Source organism: Trachypithecus francoisi, unplaced genomic scaffold (assembly GCF_009764315.1).
Source record: "Trachypithecus francoisi isolate TF-2019V2 unplaced genomic scaffold, Tfra_2.0 Lachesis_group13, whole genome shotgun sequence".
NCBI lineage: Eukaryota > Metazoa > Chordata > Mammalia > Primates > Cercopithecidae > Trachypithecus > Trachypithecus francoisi.
Genome location: NW_022681458.1, coordinates 120728482 through 120753505, shown reverse-complemented (window position 1 = coordinate 120753505; position 25024 = coordinate 120728482). Strand labels below are relative to the sequence as shown.

The 25024-nt window shown below is 38.7% G+C and overlaps 1 protein-coding gene and 1 long non-coding RNA gene across 5 annotated transcripts in view; one reads left to right on the top strand and one right to left on the bottom strand.

The window, feature by feature from the left end:
• Positions 1-25024, bottom strand: part of EPB41L5 (erythrocyte membrane protein band 4.1 like 5) — a 179183-nt gene that overhangs the window by 36839 nt on the left and 117320 nt on the right. For all 4 annotated transcript variants that reach the window (XM_033231775.1, XM_033231772.1, XM_033231774.1 and 1 more), the window contains exons 18-20: positions 22311-22408; positions 5084-5212; positions 1291-1355 (exon numbers count right to left, since the gene is read on the bottom strand). In XM_033231775.1, the coding sequence (XP_033087666.1) occupies positions 1291-1355; positions 5084-5212; positions 22311-22408 (292 nt within the window). The remainder of the gene's footprint in view (positions 1-1290; positions 1356-5083; positions 5213-22310; positions 22409-25024) is intronic.
• LOC117095131 overlaps positions 1-25024 on the top strand; it is a 55347-nt gene that overhangs the window by 28620 nt on the left and 1703 nt on the right. The window contains exon 3 of the long non-coding RNA XR_004441828.1: positions 6408-6538. This is a non-coding gene — a long non-coding RNA (uncharacterized LOC117095131). The remainder of the gene's footprint in view (positions 1-6407; positions 6539-25024) is intronic.

Here is a 25024-nt window from a genome sequence, read left to right as displayed (position 1 = left end):
ATGGATGCAGCTGGAAACCATCATTCTTAGCAAACTATCACAAGAAGAGAAAACCAAACACCGCGTGTTCTCACTCATAGGTGGGAACTGAACAATGAGATCACTTGGACTCGGGAAGGGGAACATCACACACTGGGGCCTATCATGGGGAGGGGGGAGGAGGGAGGGATTGCACTGGGGAGTTATACATGATATAAACGTCATGCACATGTACCCTAGAACTTAAAGTATAATAAAAAAAAAAAAAAAAAAAAAAAAAAAAGGTCTCACTCTTGTCACTCAGAATGAAGCACAGTGGTGCGATCATAGCTCACTGCAGCCTCAAACTCCCGGGCTCATGAAATTGTCCCTCTTAGGTCTCCTGAGTCACTAGGACTACAGCAGGGATTACCATGCTCAGCTAATTTTTTATTTTTAATTGTAGAGACAGGGTCTCACTATGTTGCCCAGGCCAATCTCAAACTGCTGGCCTCAAGTGATCCTCCAGCCTTGACATCTGAAAGTGCTGGGATTACAGGTCTGAGACACTGTGCCTGGTAATTAGAATTAGTTACAAGGTCAAGTTTTAATTCTAGCTTTACCCTGATGACCAATTAGTACTTTTGTTGAGTACTAACTATTATATAAAGTGCTATATACTATGCATGCTATGTGCAGTGCTATGTTGATTACGGTATCTGGAACTGAGTATGATTGATCATAAAACCCTTGACTGACTACGTTTTGAATAATAAGAAACAGCATTTATTTGATCAATATTTTTTAACATCAAGCACAGAACATTAGATTCACAGTGGTGAAGAAAATCAATTGCCATAAAGCATGGAATAAAAGCCTAACAAGACAAATAAATGGCAAAATACTCATTGAAGAGAAGAAGGGCAGAAGGGACTTGGAGTAGCAAAGAAAGTTACTCAGCTACTGTGAGAACCCATGGCAAGTAAGCTGATAAAAACAAGGCCACTGTGATAACAGGATGACTCCAAAGTTTACTGTAAGAGAATAACAGACACTCCTTACCAGGTAACTGAAAAGATTATACGTATCTTTAAGATGGTTTCTGCTCTGTTGGTTTGAATCAGTTGAACATAAATGGGAATGCTGGGAGACTAATCAGGAACATCTTCAAATATAAAACTAGGTACTAAGTGGTCTGTAACGGATACAATAGAGTGAATTCAAGCTATCTTTCAGACAGACATCCTGAAACCATGTGATGATAGAGAAGAAAAAAAAGACAAAAAAGGTAGATAAGAACATCAATTTAATTCAGTCTATCCAGAACTGTACCTGTTTGTGTCAGCATCCTGAACATTGGCATTTTTATGACTTAATAAGCTATCTTCTTTTGTAACCTAAGAAAATGAAATATTAAAGAAAAGTAAATGTTGAGGATACTACAGTAACAAATTTACATTTCTTTCTGGTAAAAATAGAAACTTCAGTTTGCTTCAATTAAAATTAGAGGTAATCATACCTTATCTATGGAAATATCAGCAGTGCACCTAGTATAAGCCTACCCCATACCTAAATTAATAATCAAAGATTCATTTTTTATTTTATATACAAATTCATATGATCTTACTACATGGTTCTCAATAATGCACCCATGTTTTATTTTTTTAGAGATAGAGTCTCACTCTGTCCCCCAGGCTAGAGTGCAGTGGTGCAATCTCAGCTCACTGCAACCTCTGCCTCCCAGGTTCAAGCGATTCTCCTGCCTCAGCCTCCCGAGTAGCTGGGATTACACGTGTGCACCACCACACCTGGCTAATTTTTGTATTTTTAGTAGAGATAGGGTTTCACCATGTTGGTCAGGCTGGTCTCAAACTCCTGATGTCAAGTGATCCACCTGCATGGCCTCCCAAAGTGGTGGGGTTAGAGGCATGAGCCACCACACGTGGCATCAATAATGTACCCATTTTTTTTTTTTAAAGTACAGTTCAATAATTTTTTTTTTTTTTTTTTTTTGAGACGGAGTCTCGCTCTGTCGCCCAGGCTGGAGTGCAGTGGCGCGATCTCGGCTCACTGCAAGCTCCGCCTCCCGGTTTACGCCATTCTCCTGCCTCAGCCTCCCAAGTAGCTGGGACTACAGGCGCCCGCCACCTCGCCCGGCTAGGTTTTTGTATTTTTTAGTAGAGACGGGGTTTCACCGTGTAGACCAGGATGGTCTCGATCTCCTGACCTCGTGATCCACCCGTCTCGGCCTCCCAAAGTGCTGGGATTACAGGCTTGAGCCACCGCGCCCGGCCAATAATTTTTTTTTAATGGTATACAAGTGTTTAACCAATATAACATTTCCACTATCTCCCCTACTCCCCACCTCAATATTCCCTTGAGGTTTCCCACATAATCCCATGAAAAAAACCCTTATTCGAGGTAAATGATGATCTATACTTTATACAGTTTCATACAATTGGAATCACAGTACCTATCCTTTGCGTCTGCTTCTTTAGAGCAGCATGGAGATGTCTTTGAGATTCACTCATGTTGTTGTATACAACAACACTAATTCATTCCTTTTTATTCAGAGAGACATTTCATTGTATAGATACATCACAATTATCTGTTTTCGATGAACATTTGGATTTTGTCCAGTTTTTAAGTATTTCGTATAAAGCTGCTAGGAACATTCATGTACTAACATCTGTGTTAACCTGAGTTTTGATTTCTCTTGGACAAATATCTAAGAATGTAATTGCTGGGTTAGATGATATGTGTATGTTTAATGCATTGCCAAACTCTTTTAAAGTGTTTATACCATTTTATGTTCTTACCAGCAACATATGTGCACCACAGGAGCTCCATCATCACCAACACAGGGATGGTCAGTGTTTAATTTTAGCTATTTCAGTGGACATGCCTTTCATCATTAACTATGATGTTGTAGATTTTGTTTTTAAATGCTCTTTATCAAGCTGAAGGAGTTCCATTCTCTTGCTAGTTTGCTGAGAGTTTTTATCATGAACAGTTGTTGAATTTTGTGAAATGCCTTTTCTATGTAAATTGAGACAATTTTATGTATTTTTTAATATGGTGAACTATCTTGGGTTTTGAATGACAAACCAACCTTTTCCCCAAGATAAACCATACTTGGTCATGATGTATGATCCTACTTATAAACTGTTGAGTATATTTTGTTAAGAACTTTTAAGTTAATGTTCATGAGGAGTACTGGTCTGTGGTTTCTTGTCATTTTTTGCTATTGGGGTGACACTAGTCTCATAAAATGAACTGGGAAGTGTTCCTTCCTCTTTTTGGAGAACTTTGTGTAGAACTGCTAATATTTCTTCTATAAATGTTTAGTAGATTTCACAGTGAAGGTATTTGGTCCTGGATTTCTCTTCATGAGAAGGTCTTTTCACTGTAAAATCAAATCCCTTTACTTTAGGCAACTCAATGTTATTTCTCTCTTCTTCAAGTCAAGAAAGATCCAAAATGATAACTGAAATATAAGGTAATGATTTCTTAGTCCATTCAAGCTGCTCTAACAAAACAACATAACCTGGGTGGCCTATAAATAACAAATATTTATTCCTTGCAGTTTAGGGGGCTGAGAAACCAAAGATTATGGCACTGGCAGATTTAGTGTCTGGTGAGGGTCCATTCCTCACAGATGGCGCCTTCTCACTGCATCCTCACATGACTGAAGGGTTAAACAAGTTCCCTCCAGCCTCTTTTATAAGAGCACTAAGCCCACTCTTGGGGGCTCTGCCAAAGGCCCCATGTGTCAATACCATGGCTTTGGGGATTAGGTTTCAACATACAAAATTTTGAGGGGTGATGCAACCATTCAGACCACAGCAAATGATAACTATTACTATTACCGCTACTATAACTATCGAGGGTCAACACTTTCTAAATGCTCATTATGTGCCATGCACTATTCCATGGCCTTTAATTATCTTATTTCACCTTTACAACCCACCTTAAGGTAGGTACTATCATTATCCTATTTTATACAAAATTAAACTGAGGTTCACAGAAATTAACTAACTTGCTCAAGTCACAAAGCTAGTAAGTGGTAGAATAGAAATAAGATTCTAGAGTCAATACTGTTATATTTTATATTTATTTTATATGTAAATGTTATATATTTATATTCTGGGGAGAAAATAGATAAAGAACATGAACAATATTCCTAAAGTCCACTCAGGTCTCTTCAAGGCTTGTACCTGAGGACAGGATGGGTAAAGTGCATCTTCTCAATAACAGGTGAATTTGAAATCCTAGTTGACAACTGAGTTAGTGAGGCAGGCTTCTGTCCTGGTTTTAGGACAGAATGTAAGTTTGAAAGTCATGGAGAGCCAAGGAAAAGCTGATTTTGAGAGCAAGGCTGCCGCATCCCTCATGGGAGTTGGTCCCTACTCACTCCATCCTTCACCATGTCACAGCCAACTCTTCAGCTTGTACCTCACTCTTTTTGCTAATTACATAAACATATTGCCAAATTGAGGGTAGATGGATTGTGGGGAATAGTGAATGGATAAAGACAGACCTAGAATCATAGATTTAATACTGAAATAAGCCTTTAAAAATCACAAGGCTTTCTGGCTATCCAAGTGGCAAAAATTGAAGGCTCACTTCTATACAAATTTGGCTTTTTTAGCCTTCATATCCTCCTGAGCATCTTTACTCTTATTTTTTAACCTCCTGACTGCGCCCTTAAACTAGTTTGATTAGAATTTAGAGTTGGGGGCCGGGCGCAGTGGCTCAAGCCTGTAATCCCAGCACTTTGGGAGGCCGAGACGGGCGGATCACGAGGTCAGGAGACTGAGACCATCCTGGCTAACACAGTGAAACCCCGTCTCCACTAAAAAATACAAAAAACTAGTTGGGCGAGGTGGCGGGCACCTGTAGTCCCAGCTACATGGGAGGCTGAGGCAGGAGAATGGTGTAAACCTGGGAGGCGGGGCTTGCAGTGAGCTAAGATCCAGCCACTGCACTCCAGCCTGGGCAACAGAGCGAGACTCCGTCTCAAAAAAAAAAAAAAAAAAAAAAAGAATTTAGAGTTGGGGAAGGCAACTCTCTACATCCCACACTCTTTTCACTTCACCAGGGCTGTCTATCAAAGGCAGCTTACCTTATGCACTGCTTCTACTTGAGCCTTCAAAATGTTACTCTTGAAGTCAGGAGGAACTCTCATGGCATTCAATCCTGGGCTCTCAATGACATTATTAAGGCATTTCTCAGTCAACTTCACCACTTCTTCCTAGATATTTAAAAAATATACTGTAATCAACTGTGATGCATTATAGTTACATGGAAATAGGAAACAGACTGATGAAAGCTCATCTTCAATCAGGAAATCGTGTGTCTTAAGCAGCCATATCTTATTTCAGGCATAAGCAACTCTTAACAATCATCTATCTGTGAAGAGCTCCAGATTTAAAGGGAACAGCCTCTGTAGGGCCTAACCTAAAATTGTAGCAAACTATAACCCAAAGGGCAAATCTGGCCAACCACCTGTTTTTGTATAAACACAGTTTACTGGAGTTCAGCCATATGCATTCCTCTCTGCTGCTTTCATGCTACAACTGGCAGAGCTAAGTAGCCGTGAAAGAGACTACGAGGTTCTCAAAGACTAAAATATTTACTACCTGGTTCTTTACTGAAATAATCTGCCAATCTCTGGTCAAGAGAATAGTCTTCATGCCCTACTTTTCATCTTTTAGCTAAAAAATACTAGTTGCTAAAGGTCACATATGCCTTAATTGTACCCACTGTCCTCGCTGAGTGCAGTTGAGATTCTGTTCCTTTATGCTTTTAAAACAAATTACTGGCCGGGCACGGTGGCTCAAGCCTGTAATCCCAGCACTTTGGGAGGCCGAGACGGGCAGATCACGAGGTCAGGAGATCGAGACCATCCTGGCTAACATGGTGAAACCCCATCTCTACTAAAAAATACAAAAAACTAACTGGACGAGGTGGCGGGCACCTGTAGTCCGAGCTACTCAGGAGGCTGAGGCAGGAGAATGGAGTAAACCAAGGAGGCGGAGCTTGCAGTGAGCTGAGATCCCGCCACAGCACTCCAGCCTGGGCGACAGAGTGAGACTCCGTCTCAAAAACAAAACAAAACAAACAAAAAAAAGTTACTGCTCATCAAAGAACAAGAAAAACTGATTCCTGAAATAAAATCTGAAGATAAAGAACATTCTGGATTGCCTCAGGTAATTAAGGACAGGAAAGTAATCGAAAAATCTATAGATCTTGATATGGCATAAATCCTAAAGGATTTCAAAGACACAGGTCAAGAGAAAACCAAAGTCTGGAAGGGGATAATGAAAGAGACAAATGAATACTATAAATGTATTTATTATCACTGAATGATACACCTAAAAATGGTAAAGATGGTAAATTACATATGTATATTTTTACGTAGTTTCTTTTTTTTTTTTTATTTAAAGAGAAAGCAGAGAGACTAAGTTGCAGAGAGGAGGAGGGATGAAGAAAGAAGAATCTTGACAACTCTTAGAATCATGGCATCTCAAAGTTGGAAGGAACAACAGTCCGTCCAACCACCAAAATACTTCAAGAGGTGAGTAATTTTTAGTCTGAGCCTAAGAAACGTCACACACTGGAGAACGTGCTACTTCCTTGGTCAGATGACTGTAAGGAAACACTTTCCTGTGTGGAGGTCAAATCTGCATACCTCTAACATATTCACTGACCTTAACTCTTATCTGAGGCCTTTAAAAAGCAAGTCACATTAATTCCTCTTTCACATAATAGCTCTTCATATATCTAAAGATGGTTAACAGGCTCCCTCCTGAGATTTCTGCATGGCAATCGTCCAGCTAGTACTCCCAAGTTGTAACTTAGTTTCAAGACCCTTCACCATACAGATCCTTCTCTTCTCAAACTGCCACTTTTCTATATCATTTTTAGAGTGCTATCCAGAAATGAAAAAAAAAAGAGTTGAACCTCCCCTTTTGAACCCTTTGAGTTAATACAATATAGCTCTTTTGCAGCTGATTCATACTTCATTTACATATTCTTACTTTTAAAATACATGCTGCTGTAATATTCTAGTCCCCTACCCTAGCCCTGTACTTACGATGATTTGTCAAAGTCTATGTTCTTAAACCCAGTCTGTCATTCCAATCTCTCCAAGTGTTCATGGATCCTGATTTTGTCTTTCAAAAACTGTACTTCCCAGCTGTTATCATCTGAAAATTCAATTAGCATAAGAGACCTGGGAAAGAAAGTAGTCACTAGAGATGGCCATTTGCAATATTAACTTCTGTGGGATTTAGACAGGGCTAAAGTTTCCTGAGGGCCAAGAACTTGTCATTCGTCTGTGAATTCCACACAGTATTTATTATTTTATCTTACAAAAAGTAGACAGTAAACACATTTTTAGAACTGAACCAACAGTACATAAGGCATGTCAGGTGACTGTACAAATCCTGCATAATGCAGGCCGGATGTGATCCCTCTACTATGTGCTCTTACAACACTGTCAACTCTGCTGTCAGTAGTGCTAGTCTGAGTCTTAAGTAATCTTAAGGTTGCTGGCTAAGACATTCTCAGTTCTTAGGGCAAGTCAACCAACAAATCATGCTTTACTTTAGAATGATGCATTTTATTTTCAGTAGGTTTTCTTCCTAAAATTACTTTAGTCAGGCTGATGTTAAGATTAATTTGCATTCCTTAAGCAAACAACAATTGTTGATAGTAGAGGTAGAGAAATCAACCTTTATTAAAAATGCATCACATTAATAAAACATGAATCCATTTTTTCACAATACAGGTTGTGCATCCCTTTTCCAAAGTGCTTGGGACTAAAAGTATTTCAGATTTTGTGTTTTTTCAGATTTTGGGATATATGCCTTATACTTACTGGTTGAACATTCCTAATATGAAAATCCAAAATAAAAAATGCTCCAATGAGCATGTCCTTTGAGTATCACATCAGTGCTCAAAATGTATTAGATTCTGGATCATTTTGAATTTTAAATTTTCAGATGAGGGGGCTCAACCTCTACTCAAGTTGACTAGAGTTAAGGCAAGGTAGTCAGATGTCCTTTATTAGTAGTATAATACTGAATTGTTTCTTCTATTCTTTAAAAAAATCTTATTTTTTTTTTATTTTTATGGGTACATAGTACTTGTATATATTTATGGGGACATAAGATATGTAGATACAGGCATACAATGTGTAACAATCACATCAGGGTAAATGGAATATCCATCACCTGAAACATTTATCACTTCTTTTGTGTACAAACATTCCAATTATACTCTTTTACTTATTTTTAAATGTACATTAAGTTATTGACTGTAGTCACCCTGTTATGCTATCAAATGCTAGATCTTTTCCATGCTAGATCTTATCCATTCTATCCCTCTAACTATACTTTTGTACCCATTAACCATACCCACTTTCCCCCACACCCTCCATACTACCCTTCCCATCTGGTATCCATCAATCTACTCTCTATCTCCACAAGTTTAATTCTTTGTTTTTGGCTCCCACAAATGAGTGAGAACATACGAAGTTTGTCTTTCTGTGCCTGGCTTCTCTTAACATAATGTCCTCCAGTTCCATCCAGGTTGTTGCAAATGATAGGATCTCATTCTTTTTTATGGCCGAATAGTACTTCATTGTGTGTATGTACCAGATTTTCTTCATCCATTCATCTGCTGAGAGATATTTAGGTTGATTCCAAATTTTGGCTGTTGTGAACAGTGCTGCAATAAACATGGGAGTGCAGATATCTCTTCGATATACTGATTTCCTTTCTTTTGGGCATACATCTAGCACTGGGACTGCTAGATCATATGATAGTTCCATTTTTGAGGCACTCTGTACTTGCTGTACTAATTTACATTCCCACCAACAGTGTACAAGGGTTCCTTTCTCTCCACATCCTTGTCAGCATTCATTATTGCCTGTCTTTTGGATAAAAGCCATTATAACTGGGGTGAGATGATATCTTACTGTAGTTTTGATTAGCATTTCTCTGATGATCAGTGATGTTGAGCACCTTTTCATAAACTTGTTTGCCATTTGTATGTCTTCTTTTGAGAAATGTCTATTCAGATTTTTTGCCCATTTTAAAATCAGATTATTAGATTTTTTTTCCTATTGAGTTGTCTGAGCTCCTTATATATTCTGGTTATTAGTCCATTGTCAGATAGGTAATTTGCAGATATTTTCTACCACTCTGTGGGTCATCTCTTCACTTTGTTGACTGTTTCCTTTGCTGTGCAGGAAATTTTTAACTTGATGTGATCTCATTTGTCTATTTTTGCTTTGGTTGCCTATGCTTTTGGGATATTATTCAAGAAATCTTTGCATAGACCAATGTTTTGGAGTTTCTCCAATATTTTCTTTTAGTAGTTTCATAGTTTGAGGTCTTAGATTTAAGTCTTTAATCTGTTTTGATTTGATTTTTGTATATGGCCAGAGATAGAAGTCAAGTTTCATTCTTCTGCATATGGAAAACCAGTTTTCCTAGCACCATTTATTGAAGGAGAGTGTCCTTTCTCCAGTGTATGTTCTTGGCACCTTTGTCAAAAGTAAGTTCACTGCAGATGTATGGATTTATTTCTGGCTTCTCTATTCTGTTACATTGGTCTATGTGTCTGTTTTTATGCTAATGCCATGAGTTTTGGTAACTATAGCTCTGTAGTATAATTTGAAGTCAGGTACTATGAGTTCTCCAGTTTTTTCTTTTTTCTCAGGACAGCTTTGGCTATTCTGAGTGTTTTGGGATCCCATATAAATTTTAGAATTTTTTTTTCTACTTCTGTAGAAATATCATTGGTATTTTGATAGGGATTAAATTGAATTGGCAAACTACTTTGGGAAGTTTGGACATTTTATCAATACTGACTCTTCTATTCCATGAACATGGAATATCTTTCAAATTTTGTGTCCTCTTTGATATCTCATACCGTTATTTTATAGTTTTCATTGTAGAAATCTTTCACTTCTTTGATTATTTTTATTCTTCGGTATTTCCTTTTATTTGTGGCTATTGTAAATGGGATTACTTTCCTGATTTTTTCTTCAGTTTGTTTGCTGTTGGCATATAGAAATGCTACTGATTTTTGTATGCTGATCTGTATCCTGCAACTTTACTGAATATATCAGTTCTGTTTTTTCTTTTCTTTAGGTTTTTCCAAATATAAAATAATATCATCTGATGATAATCTGAATTCTTCCTTTCCAATTTAGATGCCCTTTATTTCATTCTCTTGTCTGATTGCTCTAGCTAGGTCTTCCAGTACTACACTGAAAAACAGCGGTGAAAGTGGGCATCCCTGCCTTTTTCCAGATCTTAAAGGAGGCTTTCAGGTATGATACTAGCTGCGGGTCTGTCATAACATGACTTTTAGTGTGTTGAGGTATATTCCATCTATACCCAGTTTTTTTAGAGTTTTTTTTTTAATCAAAAAGGGATACTGAACTTTATCAAATGCTTTTTCAGCATCAATTGAAATGATATGGTTTTTGTCATTCTGCTGATATAAGGTATCACCTTGATTGATTTACATATGCTAACCCATCCTTATTACATCCTGGGATAAATCGCACTTGGACATGATGACTTATCTTTTTAATATGTTGTTGAATTCAGTTTGCTAGTATTTTATTGAAGATTTTTGCATCAATATGCATTAGAGATACTGGTCTGTAGTTTTCCCTTTCTGAGGTATCTTTGGTTTTGTTATCAGAGTAATACTGATCTCATAAAATGAATTTGGAAATATTCTTTCCTCCTCTATTTTTTGGAACAGTTTGAGTAGGACAGGTATTAGTTCTTCTTTAAATATTTGGCAAAATTCAGCAGTGAAGTCATCGGGTCCTGGGCTTTTCTTTGCTGGGAGTCTTTTTATTACAGCTTCGATCTTGTTACTTGTTATTGGTCTATTCAGGTTTTGGATTTCTTCTTGGATCAGTCCTGGTAGGCTCCATGCATCTAGGAATTCATCCATTTCTTCAATGTTTTCCAATTTATTGACATATAGTTGCTCATACTAATCTCTAATGATCCTTCAATTTTTGCAGTATCAATTATAAGTCTCCTTTTTCATCTACAATTTTATTTAATTGAGTCTTCTTTTTCTCTTAATCTGGCCAAAGGTTTGTCCATTTTATCTTTTCACAAAACAACTTTTTGTTTCATTGATACTTCGTATTTTCTTCATTTCAATTTCATTTATTTCTGCTCTGATCTTTATTATTTCTTTTCTTCTATTAATTTTGGGTTTAGTTTGTTCTTGCTTTTCTAGTTCCTTAAGATGCATCATTAGGCTGTTTATCTGAAGTTGTTCTACTTTTGTGATGTAGGCCCTTATTGCTATAAACTTCCTTCAGTATTGCTTTTGCTGCAATAGATTTTAGTATGTTTTGTTTCCATTTTCATTTGTTTCAAGAAATTACAAAATTTCCTTACTTCTTCATTGACCCACTGGTCATTTGGAAGCATACTGTTTGATTTCCATGTGTTTGAATAGTTTCCAAAGTTTCTCTGTTATTGATTTCTAGGTTTATTCCATGTGGCCAGAGAAGATACTGGAAATGATTTCAGTTTTTTTGAATGTTCAAGACTTGTTTTGTGACCTAACATATGGTCTATCCTTGAGAATAATCTGTGTGCTGAGGACAAGAATGTATATTCTGCTGCCACTAGATAAAATGTTCTATTAAATCCATTGGTCTATACTGATTAAATCCAATTTTTTGAGTTAATTTTTCTAGATTATCTATCCTTTGCTGAATGTGGGGTGAATTCTCCAGCTACAATTGTATTGAGGTGTATCTCTCTGTAGCTCTGATAATATTTGCTCTATATATCTGGGTGCTCCAGTTTTAGGTGCATATATTATTTATAATGTTATATCCTTTTGCTGAATTGACCATTTATCAATATATAATGACCTTCTTTGTCTCTCTTTTTATGGTTTTTGTCTCAAAATCAATTTTATCTAATATAAATAACCTGTTCTTTTTTGGTTTCCATTTGCATGGAATATCTTTTTCCATCCCTTTATTTTCAGTCTTTAGGTGTCTTTATAGGTAAAATGTGCACCTTGTAGGCAGCTGATCGCTCGGGCTTTTTTTTTTTTTTAATCCATTTAGCCACTCTGTGTTTTGATTGGAGAGTTTAGTTCATTTACATTCAATATTATTATTGATAAGTAAGGATTTACTACTGCCACTTTGTTACCTGTTTTCTGCTTGTTTTGTGGTCTTCTCTTCCTTCTTGCCTGCCTGCCTTTTTGTGAAGGGTGCTTTTCTCTGGTGGTATGTTTAAATTTCTTGCTTTTTATTTCTTTGTGCAACTGTTATAGGCTTTTTGATTTGAGGTTACCATGAGGCTTGCAAATATTATCTTGTAACATGTTATTTTAAACTGATGACAACACTGATAGCAAAAAAAAAATTAACGAGCAAAGAGAAAATAAAAACTCTATACTTTAATTTGAAACCACACCCACCTCCCACTTTTTAACTTCTTGTTTCTATTTATAGCTTATTATATTATGTCTAGAAAAGTTGTTGTAGTTATATTTTTGATAGTCTTTTAGCCTTTCTACTCAAGATATGAGTAGTTTATACACAACAATTTCAGTGTTATAATATTCTGTATATGTTAGTGTACATACCATTACCAGTGAGTTGTGTACCTTCAGATGATTATCTTATTGTTCATTAACATCTTTTCCTTTCAGCCTGAAGAACTCCCTTCAGCATTTCTTACAAGACAGGTCTGGTGAAATCCCTCAGCTTTTGTTTGTCTGGGAAGGTATTTCTCCTTCATGTTTGAAGGATATCTTCAAACATGGATATACTATTTTAGGATAAAAATTTTTACTTCACTTTAAATATGTCATGCCACTCTGTCCTGGCCTGTAAGGACTGAAAAGACTTTTCTGCTGAAAAGTCTGCTTCCAGACGTACTGAAGCACCCTTGTATGTTCTTTGTTTCTTTTATTTTGCTGTTTTTAGGATCCTTTATTTAACATTGACATTTGGGAGTTTGATTATTCAGTATCTTGAGGTGGTCCTATTTGGGTTACGTCTGCCTGACGTTCTATATCCTCCTTGTACTTGAATATTGGTATCTTTCTCTAGGTTTGGGGAGTTCTCTGTTATTATCCCTTTGAATAAACTTTCTATCACATCTCTTTACCTCCTCTTTAAGGTCAATAACTCTTCGATTTGTCCTTCTGAAAATATATTCTAGATTTTCTAGGAATGCTTCATTTTTTTCTTATTTTGTCTCCTCTGACTGTATTTTCAAACAGCCTGTCTTCAAGCTCACTAATTCTTTCTTCTGCTTGATCAATTCTGTGGTTGAGAGACTCTGATGCATTCTTCACTACATCAATTGAATTTTTCAGCTCTAGGATTCCTGCTGATTTTTAAAAATTATTTCAATCTCTTTGTTAAATGTATCTGATAGGATTCTGCATTCCTTTTCTGTGTTATCTTGAATTTCACTGAGTTTCCTCAAAACAGCTATTTGAATTATTTGCCTGAAAGGTCACATATCTCTCTCTGTCAATCTGGGACTGGTCACTGGTGCCTTATTTAATTTGTTTGGTGAGGTCATGTTTTCCTGGATGATCTTGGATGCTTGTTGATGTCTGGGCATTAAAGAGTTGGATATTTATTATAATCTCTGCAGTCTGGGCTTTTTGTACCCATCTGTCTTGAGAAGGCATTCTAGTTATTCAAAGGGAATTGAATATTGTGATATAAGTTTTTGGACACTTCAGCCATATCTGCATTAGGGCGAACCCCATGCCCAGTAAGCCTGTGACTTCTTGCAGACTTGTTGAGATACAGCCTTGGTGGTCTTGGGTAAGATCCGGGAGAATTCCCCGGATTACCTGGCAGAGTCTCTTGTTCTCTTCCCTCACTTTCTCCCATACAGTCTCTCTCTTCTCAGTGAGCTGCATGGAGTTGGGGGAGAAATGACACAGGCACCCCCGTGGCTACCCATTGACACTGTGCTGAGTCAGACCTGAAGCCAGTACAGTACTGGGTCTCACCCAAGGTACGTGGTGACTACTGCCTGGCCAACACTGACGGTTATTCAAGGCCCAGTTTCTTTCGTCAGCAAGTGGTGAATCTAGCCAGACTTGTGCCCTTCTCTTTGGGACTGCAGGTTCCCTTCCGGCTCAGGGCTGGTTCAGAAATGCCGTCTAAGGAGCTATGGCCTGGAGTTGGGAACTGTAGGAATCTACTTAGTACTTTATTTTACCATGACTGAGCTGTTACCCAAGTTGCAAGACAAAGTTCTTTTTATTCTTCCCTGTCCTTTCGTCAAGCAGAAGGTGTCTCTCCCCATGGCCACCACAGCTGAAAATGCCCTGGGTCACATCTGAAGCCATCATGGTACCAGGTCTTGCCCAATGCCTGTGGCAAGTACTGCCTGGAAACCACTGACCCAAGGGTTTCTTTCGTTAGCAGGTGACAGATTCTGCCAGGACTGGGTCCTTTCCCTCAAGATAGCAGGTTCCCTTCTAGCCCATGGTATGTCTAGAAATGTAATGGGGAGGTAGGGCCTGAAATGGAGGCTTTAGGACTCTGCTTGGTGCTTTATTTTATTGTGGCTACACTGGTATCCAAGCTACAAGACAAAGTCTTCTTTACTCTTCCCTCACCTTTCCTTAAATGGAAGAAGTAAACTGCACTGCCTGAGACTGGAAAAAGGGTGATGCAAGCATTCCTTTGGCTCCTCCAGCTAGTATCTTTCTAGGTCAAGTGTACCCCAAATCCACTGGCTCTGAGCCCAGCACAATACCGGGATGTGCCTAGGAACTGTAGTCCTCGTGGCCTAGACTATCTTTCCATTTATTTAGGACCTTACAGCACTTCTGCCCACAGCGCTGGGCTAGCTGGAACTCGGGATCCAGTCGCTGGGATGGATGATTCTTCTCTGGCTAGGACTGTTCTAAATGCAGCCTCTGTTGGCACCAGCGAAATTCTGCCCTGTGTTGCTTTCCATTCTGACACACCAACATTGAGTTCCAATACAAAGTGCCATAGTCACTGTGCTCTCCCTTCCCCAAGCACAGATTCTCTCTCAGTGCCGCCCTCCTCCATAGGGGAGGGGTGGCATCAGCGATTCCAGACTGTCTTTCCTACCCTCTTCAGTGCCTCTTTCCTTGGTATAATGTTAAAACCAGGTACTATGAGGGTTCACCTGATTTCTGGTTCTTATGAAGGTGCTTTCTTGCATGGAGAGCTATTTAATTTGGTGTTCCTGCAGTGGGGATGATCACTGGAGGGTTATATTTGCCCACCTTGCTCCATCTCCCTCCTTCCTTCTATTCTTGTCTGGCATAGAGTAAACCCTCACTGAATACTGTTATTCTTCCTAGCTATGTGATCCCCCAAATGTTCCTTGATGGCACACTGTCCTTCAGCTAAAGTGCTCCTTTACTCTCCTATCCTGAACCCACACTCCTCCTCATCTTTTCAAGGCTTCAAAACTAATGCAGTAGACACTCTGCCTCAGAGGATCAGTTACATTATAGCAAGATACGCAGGACATTTTACAAAAGAAACAAGTAGCTGTTCAACAGATTTCCATGAACTCCGAGCACAGCCAACAATCCCCGCCCCCCACTCCTCCCTACCCCCAAGTTTTACCAGACTTCATTCTTTAGGGTCATTGCAGTCTTCCACTAAATTTCCACTAGTTACTAATCAACTACAGCTTTTATCTAAAGTTTTCTATTTATCCTTCCGTCTCTGGCCCTGCATTCCCCTACATTACAGAGATATATTTAAAAACACCATGAAAGCAAACAGACAAGTGGGATAGAATACTGAAAAGTCAAGAAAATGGAAAGCTTTTCTGAAACTGAATCACCTTCTAACAGCTGTTTCTAAGAAAAAATATATTAGAAAGAAAGGGGGGAAGAAAGGGCTTGGATCCAGAAAGACAGTTTTAATAATGACAATGCAAGACAGAAGAAAATCACTTTCTACTCTATACTGGTCTCTAAAGAAATTCCAGTTAGTGGTAAATGATCCTGTCTGACAGCTTTGAAGAGAGCAGTGTGTCTCCCAGTATGGAGGTTGAGATCTGAGAACGGACAGACTGCATGTTCAAGTGCGTCCCTGACCCTTGAGTAACCTAACTGGGAGATATACCCTACTAGGTGCAGACCAACACCTCACACCTCACATGGCTGGGCACATCTCTGAAATGAAGTTTCCAGAGCAAAAATCAGACAGCAACACTCGCTGTTCAGCAATATTCTATCTTCTGCAGCCTCCGCTGCTGATACCCAGGCAAACAGGGTCTGGAGTGGACCTCTAGCAAACTCAACAGACCTGCAGCTAAGGGTCCTGACTGTTAGAAGGAAAACTAACAAACGGAAAGGACACCCACACCAAAACCCTATCAGTACGTCACCATCATCAAAGACTAAAGGCAGATAAAACCACAAAGATGGGGAAAAAGCAGGGCAGAAAAGCTGGAAATTCAAAATATCAGAGTGCATCTCCCCCTCCAAAGGAAAGCAGCTCCTCGCCAACAACAGATCAAAGCTGGACAAAGAATGACTGATGAGTTGAGAGAAGAAGGCTTCGGTCGATCAGACCTCTCAGAGGTAAAGGAGGAATTACGTACCCAGTGCAAAGAAACTAAAAATCTTGAAAAAAGAATGGAAGAATGGATAAGTAGAATAATCAATGCAGAGAAGGCCATGAACAAACTGATAGAGATAAAAACCATGACACAAGAATTACATGACAAATGCACAAGCTTCAGTAACCAACTCGATCAACTGGAATAAAAAGTATCAATGATTGAAGATCGAATGAAATGAAGTGAGAAGAGAAGTCTAGAGAAAAAAGAGGAAAGAGAACAAAGCTTCCAAGAAATATGGGATTATGTGAAAAGACCAAATCTACATCTGATTTGTGTGCCTGAAAGTGAGGGGGAAAATGGAACCAAGTTGGAAAACACTCTTCAGGATATCATCCAGGAGAACTTCCCCAACCTAGTAGGGCAGGCCAACATTCAAATTCAGGAAATACAGAGAACGCCACAAAGATACTCCTTGAGAAGAGCAACTCCAAGACACATAATTGTCAGATTCACCAAAGCTGAAATGAAGGAAAAAATGTTAAGGGCAGCCAGAGAGAAAGGTCGGGTTACCCACGACGGGAAGCCCATCAGACTAACAGCAGATCTCTGGGCAGAAACTCTACAAGCCAGAAGAGAGTGGGGGCCAATATTCAACATTCTTAAAGAAAAGAATTTTAAACCCAGAATTTCATATCCAGCCAAACTAAGTTTCATAAGTGAAGGAGAAATAATATCCTTTACAGACATGCAAATGCTTAGAGATATTGTCACCACCAGGCCTGCCCTACAAGAAACCCTGAAGGAAGCACTAAACATGGAAAGGAACAACCGGTATCTGCCATTGCAAAAACATGCCAAAATGTAAAGACCATCGAGGCTAGGAAGAAATTGCATCAACTAACGAGCAAAATAACCAGCTAATAGCACAATGAAAGGATCAAGTTCACACATAAGAATATTAACCTTCAATGTAAATGGACCAAATGTTCCAATTAAAAGACACAGACTGGCAAATTGGATAAAGAGTCAAGACCCATCAGAGTTTGCTGTATTCAGGAGACCCATCTCACATGCAGAGACACACACAGGCTCAAAATAAAGGGATGGAGGAAGATCTACCAAGCAAATGGAAAACAAAAAAAAGCAGGGGTTGCAATCCTAGTCTCTGATAAAACAGACTTTAAACCATCAAAGATCAAAAGAGACAAAGAAGGCCATTACATAATGGTAAAGGGATCAATTCATCAGGAAGAGCTAACTCTCCTAAATATATATGCACCCAATACAGGAGCACCCAGTTTCATAAAGCAAGTCCTTAGAGACTTACAAAGAGACTTAGACTCCCATACAATAATAATGGGAGACTTCAACACTCCACTGTCAACATTAGACAAATCAATGAGACAGAAAGTTAACAAGGATATCCAGGAATTGAACTCAACTCTGCACCAAGCAGACCTAACAGACGTCTACAGAAGTCTCCACCCCAAATCAACAGAATATACACTCTTCTCAGCACCACATTGCACTTATTCCAAAATTGACCACATAGTTGGAAGTAAAGCACTCCTCAGAAAATGTACAAGAACAGAAATCATAACAAACTCTCTCTCAGACCACAGTGCAATCAAACTAGAACTCAGGACTAAGAAACTCAATCAAAACCACTCAAATACATGAAAACTGAACAACCTGCTCCTGAATGACTGCTGGGTACATAACGAAATGAAGGCAGAAATAAAGATGTTCTTTGAAACCAATGAGAACAAAGATACAACATACCAGAATCTCTGGGACACATTAAAGTGTGTAGAGGGAAATTTATAGCACTAAATGCCCACAAGAGAAAGCAGGAAAGATCTAAAATGGACACCCTAACATCACAATTAAAAACTAGAGAGGCAAGAGCAAACACATTCAAAAGCTAGCAGAAGGCAAGAAATAAGATTAGAGCAGAACTGAAGGAGATAGAGACACAAAAAACCCTCCAAAAAAATCAATGAATCCAGGAGCTGGTTTTTTGAAAAGATCAACAAAATTGATAGACCACTAGCAAGACTAATAAAGAAGAAAAGAGAGAAGAATCAAATAGACGCAATAAAAATGATAAAGGGGACATCACCATCGACCCCACAGAAATACAAGCTACCATCAGAGAATACTATAAACACCTCTATGCAAATAAACTAGAAAACCCAGAAGAAATGGATAATTTCCTGGACACTTACACTCTCCCAAGACTAAACCAGGAAGAAGTTGAATCCCTGAATAGACCAATAGCAGGCTCTGAAATTGAGGCAATAATTAATAGCCTACCAACCAAAAAAAGTCCAGGACCAGACGGATTCCAGCCGAATTCTACCAGAGGTGTAAGGAGGAGCTGGGTACCATTCCTTCTGAAACTAAACTATTCCAATCAACAGAAAAAGAGGAAATCCTCCCTAACTCATTTTATGAGGCCAACATCATCCTGATACCAAAGCCTGGCAGAGACACCACAAAAAAAAGAAAATTTTAGACGAATATCCCTGATGAACATCGATGCAAAAATCCTCAATAAAATACTGGCAAACCGAATCCAGCAACACATCAAAAAGCTTATCCACCACGATCAAGTGGGCTTCATCCCTGGGATTGCAAGGCTGGTTCAACATACACAAATCAATAAACGTAATCCAGCATATAAACAGAACCAAAGACAAAAACCACATTATTATCTCAACAGATGCAGAAAAGACCTTTGACAAAATTCAACAGCCCTTCATGCTAAAAACTCTCAATAAATTCGGTATTGATGGAACATATCTCAAAATAATAAGAGCTATTCATGACAAACCCACAGCCAATATCATACTGAACGGGCAAAAACTGGAAGCATCCCCTTTGAAAACTGGCATAAGACAGGGATGCCCTCTCTCACCACTCCTATTCAACATAGTGTTGGAAGTTCTGGCTAGGGCAATCAGGCAAGAGAAAGAAATAAAGGTATCCAGTTAGGAAAAGAAGAAGTCAAATTGTCCCTGTTTGCAAATGACATGATTGCATATTTAGAAAACCCCATCATCTCAGCCCAAAATCTCCTTAAGCTGATAAGCAACTTCAGCAAAGTCTCAGGATACAAAATCAATGTGCAAAAATCACTAGCATTCTTACACACCAGTAACAGAGAGCCAAATCATGAATGAACTCCCATTCACAACAGCTTCAAAGAGAATAAAATACCTAAGAATCCAACTTACAAGGGATGTAAAGGACCTCTTCAAGGAGAACTACAAACCACTGCTCAGTGAAAAAAGAGGACACTAACAAATGGAAGAACATTCCATGCTCATGGATAGGAAGAATCAATATTGTGAAAATGGCCATACTGCCCAAGGTAATTTATAGATTCAATGCCATCCCCATCAAGCTACCAATGACCTTCTTTACAGAATTGGAAAAAACTGCTTTAAAGTTCATACGGAACCAAAAAAGAGCCTGCATTGCTAAGACGATCCTAAGTCAAAAGAACAAAGCTGGAGGCATCATGCTACCTGACTTCAAACTATACTACAAGGCTACAGTAACCAAAACAGCATGGTACTGGTACCAAAACAGAGATATAGACCAATGGAACAGAACAGAGCCCTCAGAAATAATACTACACATCTACAGCCATCTGATCTTTGACAACCCTGATAAAAACAAGAAACGGGGAAAGGATTCCCTATTTAATAAATGGTGCTGGGAAAACTGGCTAGCCATAAGTAGAAAGCTGAAACTGGATCCTTTCCTTACTCCTTACACGAAAATTAATTCAAGATGAATTAGAGACTTAAATGTTAGACCTAATACCATAAAAACCCTAGAAGAAAACCTAGGTAATAGCATTCAGGACATAGGCATGGGCAAGGACTTCATGTCTAAAACACCAAAAGCAATGGCAACAAAAGCCAAATTGACAAATGGGATCTAATTAAACTAAAGAGCTTCTGCACAGCAAAAGAAACTACCATCAGAGTGAACAGGCAACCTACAGAATGGGAGAACATTTTTGCAATCTACTCATCTGACAAAGGGCTAATATCCAGAACCTACAAAGAACTCAAACAAATTTACAAGAAAAAAACAACCCCATCAAAAAGTGGGCAAAGGATATGAACAGACATTTCTCAAAAGAAGACATTCATACAGCCAACAGACACATGAAAAAATGCTCATCACCACTCACCATCAGAGAAATGCAAATCAAAACCACAATGAGATACCATCTCACACCAGTTAGAATGGCAATCATTAAGAAGTCAGGAAACAACAGGTGCTGGAGAGGATGTGGAGAAATAGGAATGCTTTTACACTGTTGGTGGGATTGTAAACTAGTTCAACCATTATGGAAAACAGTATGGCAATTCCTCAAGGATCTAGAACTAGAAATACCATATGACCCAGCCATCCCATTACTGGGTATATACCCAAAGGATTATAAATCATGCTGCTCTAAAGACACATGCACATGTATGTTTATTGCAGCACTATTCACAATAGCAGAGACTTGGAATCAACCCAAATGTCCATCAGTGACAGACTGGATTAAGAAAAAGTGGCACATATACACCATGGAATACTATGCAGCCATAAAAAAGGATGAATTTGTGTCCTTTGTAGGGACATGGATGCAGCTGGAAACCATCATTCTCAGCAAACTATCACAAGAACAGAAAACCAAACACTGCATGTTCTCACTCATAGGTGGGAATTGAACAATGAGAACACTTGGACTCGGGAAGGGGAACATCACACACCCGGGCCTATTGTGGGGAGGGGGGAGGGGAGAGGGATGGCATTGGGAGTTATACCTGATGTGAATGACAAGCTGATGGGTGCTGATGAGTTAATGGGTGCAGCACACCAACATGGCACATGTATACATATGTAAGAAACCTGCACGTTGTGCATATGTACCATAGAACTTAAAGTATAATTAAAAAAAAAAAAAAGAAATTCCAGTTAGTTATCCAAGGATGGAAGAACACTGTGAGTCAGCCGTTCTCCCTTCCTCTTTAAAACAAAAACAAAATTCATCTTGGCCATGTTATCAGTTGTCTATATGTAGAGAAAAAAAAAGGGCATTTCTAGATCATTACCTAAAATCAACTCTTCCATTTAGTGGGGCCATCTGGTAGCTGATATGATTAATTATAAAATTTCCATCTCATTCGATTTATTTTAGCTCTTCCTGTAAGTTATTTAACACAGAAATAAGAAAATCATAGTCAAACTATAAATTGAAGCTTGACTGGTGTAATTGGTATGTATTCCCCACCCCACAACAAAAAAAATTTAAAGGGGACGGGGAGAGAAAGGAATGACAGATGAAGTTAAAGCACCGGAAATTCTATTCTCTTTCTTGTTTATACCACAGAGGAGCTCTCTTTTTAAAACAAATCCTTCTGTAATTTCCAAAGGCTTCAGCAAGTCCTTCACCTAGAATGGGTGAATCAAAATAAAAGGTTTAACAGTCATCTTGACTGTGGTTTTTTTTTTAAATCGTGCAATCACCTTACAATTCATGTTGCCGGGCAAGTTTCCCCCTTCCCTCCTGAACATCTACAGATTTCATCCTTTAAAATGAGAAAACAGGTTGATAAGAAATCAGCACAGACAGATTTCCCAGCCAAAGAAAAAAGTACTGTCTTTGGAAAGAAAAGATTTCTGGGAGCTCTGGAGATGTGTAACAGGTATACGCAGGGGAAATTTGAATACCTGGCTGTTTATGTTAACATCGATGTTGGATCGAGGGGACAGCAAAGGACTGTTCTCCATCTCAAGCTGTTTGAGCTTCTCTGAGGCGTCTTTTAATGCTGGGGAAAAAAAAAAAGGCAAAATAATCCCTCCGTCTGCCAGGCTGTCACAGCTAGCTGTGTGAGAGTATGGTTTTGTTTTGTTTTAGTTTCTCGACATCGGTTATCATCAATTAAAAGTAATAATCCAGATAAACACAAAATAAATGTATTTTCTTTCCATAACCAGTTACCTGTCCATTAATCTGAATAAGAGTTAATCCTAAGTAGAAACACCACCCTAAATCTGCAGCACTCCTAAAAAGCAAGTAGACGTGAAATCTCCATAGCATGTGTGGTTAAGGTTTACCTAGCCAAGAGACTCAAAAGGCACAGAACACTTGTGACATGATCCTTTTCGTTCATAACTACAACCCAGGCTCATGTCTAACCTCAACACTTTGCCATCTTTGTTCACTGACCCTGACTGCCTAAAACTAAATTTACGTGGAACAAAGTGATGAAGAATATATATTTATTCATTCACTGATTCAACATATTATATATTGGTACCATCAGGTGTGACGTAAGACAAGCATTTTGTCTCCATAATGTTCTTCCTAGTGGCAAAATACATTACAAAGTCCTCTAACCACTGAAAAGATAATACATTAGACAAAATTCATCTTTAAATGAAGACTTTAACTATCCTGAAATAATCTTATTTTGCAGAGATTTGACGTGAGCATAAAATTTTACACTGTCACTTGACAAAAAATGTTGAATGCCTAATAATTTCTATATAATCAGAAGAAAAGAGGAGAAAACTTTGAAATCATATCATCTGGGTCAAAGGGATCTTCTAAAAGTGGCCATCAGTTAACTGAGTAGAGGCCCTGGCTACACATTAAGAATCAGCTGGAGGCGGGGCGCGGTGGCTCACGCCTGTAATCCCAGCACTTTGGGAGGCCGAGGCGGGCGGATCACGAGGTCAAGAGATCGAGACCATCCCATCCCGGCTCACACAGTGAAACCCCATCTCTACTAAAAATACAAAAAACTAGCCAGGCATGGTGGCGGGTGCCTGTAGTCCCAGCTACTCGGAAGGCTGAGGCAGGAGAATGGCGTGAACCTGCGAGGCGGAGCTTGCAGTGAGCTGAGATCGTGCCACTGCACTCCAGCCTGGGCGACAGAGCGAGACTCCGTCTCTAAAAATGGAAAAAAAAAAAAAAAAAGAATCAGCTGGAGAGCTTTCAAGAAACTCTCATTCCCAGGGCTCACCCAAGAATAATTATAACAAAATCTTTTGAGGTAGGAACTGGTAGTTTTTAAAACTCTCCAGGTGATTTTAAGTACAACCAAAGCTGAGAACCAGTAATTCAACACTGGTCTTCTCATTTACTTCTTTATTCATTTATTTATTACTTTATTCTTTATTTATTACTTCTCATTACTTCATTACCTATCTATTTACTTAATTGCTATCTCCTGGTTTTCTTATGCTTCAAATTACTTCATCCTGAATACTCTTTTTGTTGTTGTTAAACCTTTTTCTGCTAAATTTTTTTTGTCCCACGAACATCCTGCCATGCAGCACAAGCTATTTTAGTTACCATTTGTAACTATTTACCTATGTGAATCAGGATTTTGACATTACAACCAAAATAAAATACACAATTGGATATCAAAATTGATGAACTTAAATTCTTAACATAAAATGTTCTAATTATTCTCACTGATTGATTTTGAGCAAATGTTATAAGTCTGAATGGAGTAGGTCACATGAATGAAACCCCCACACTATGCAAGAATTTCCTCCGCCACAACCTCGACAACATTCAAGCTCTGCTTTAATACTTTCTGTAATGTGGTGCTCACTAACTCTTAGGAACCTTTTTTATTTTTTTATTTTTTATTTTTTTGAGATGGCGTCTCACTCTTGCCCAGGCTGGAATGCAGTGGTGCGATCTCGGCTCACTGCAATCTCCGCCTCTCGAGAGGGTTCAAGTGATTCTCCTGCCTCCTAAGTGGCTGGGATTACAGGCGCCCGCCACCATGCCTGGCTAATTTTTGTACTTTTAGTAAAGACTGGATTTCGCCATGTTGGCCAGGCTGGTCTCGAACTCCTGACCTCAGATGATCCACCTGCCTCGGCCTCCCAAAGTGCTGGGATTACAGGCGCGAGCCACTGCGCTTGGCCAGGAACCTATTTCTATTATACAGCATAAACAGTTTAAAAACTTCCCCTTACTGATGTACAATCTGCTTCCCCATACTTGCAAATTGCTCATCCAAGGTTCACCAATAAAGTGCCATAAAACTAATTCTTTGATATATCAGATTTCCAAATATTTGGAGTGTTATATTTCATTTGATCTTTTCTAAGCACCCCTAGTTCATTTTACCATGTAAATTCTAAGCTAACATATTTTGCAAAAAGTATGTACTCAATAAGTGATACTAATACAACACTATTACAGCACTGGAAAAATTAAACTTTGTGAATTCGTGTAATGGATATCAAATGGAATGTAAATAAAATCAATACTGCCATCTCTTTAAAGGAGACTATTTTTATTTTTAACCCTGGAAATACTCTGCCTTAAGATAGTCATGGTTCTGGCTGAATCTAAATCCTGCTGGGTTTGCTATGCCATGTCTCAATTCTTTCTAGAAACAAAAAGCAAATTTATTTTT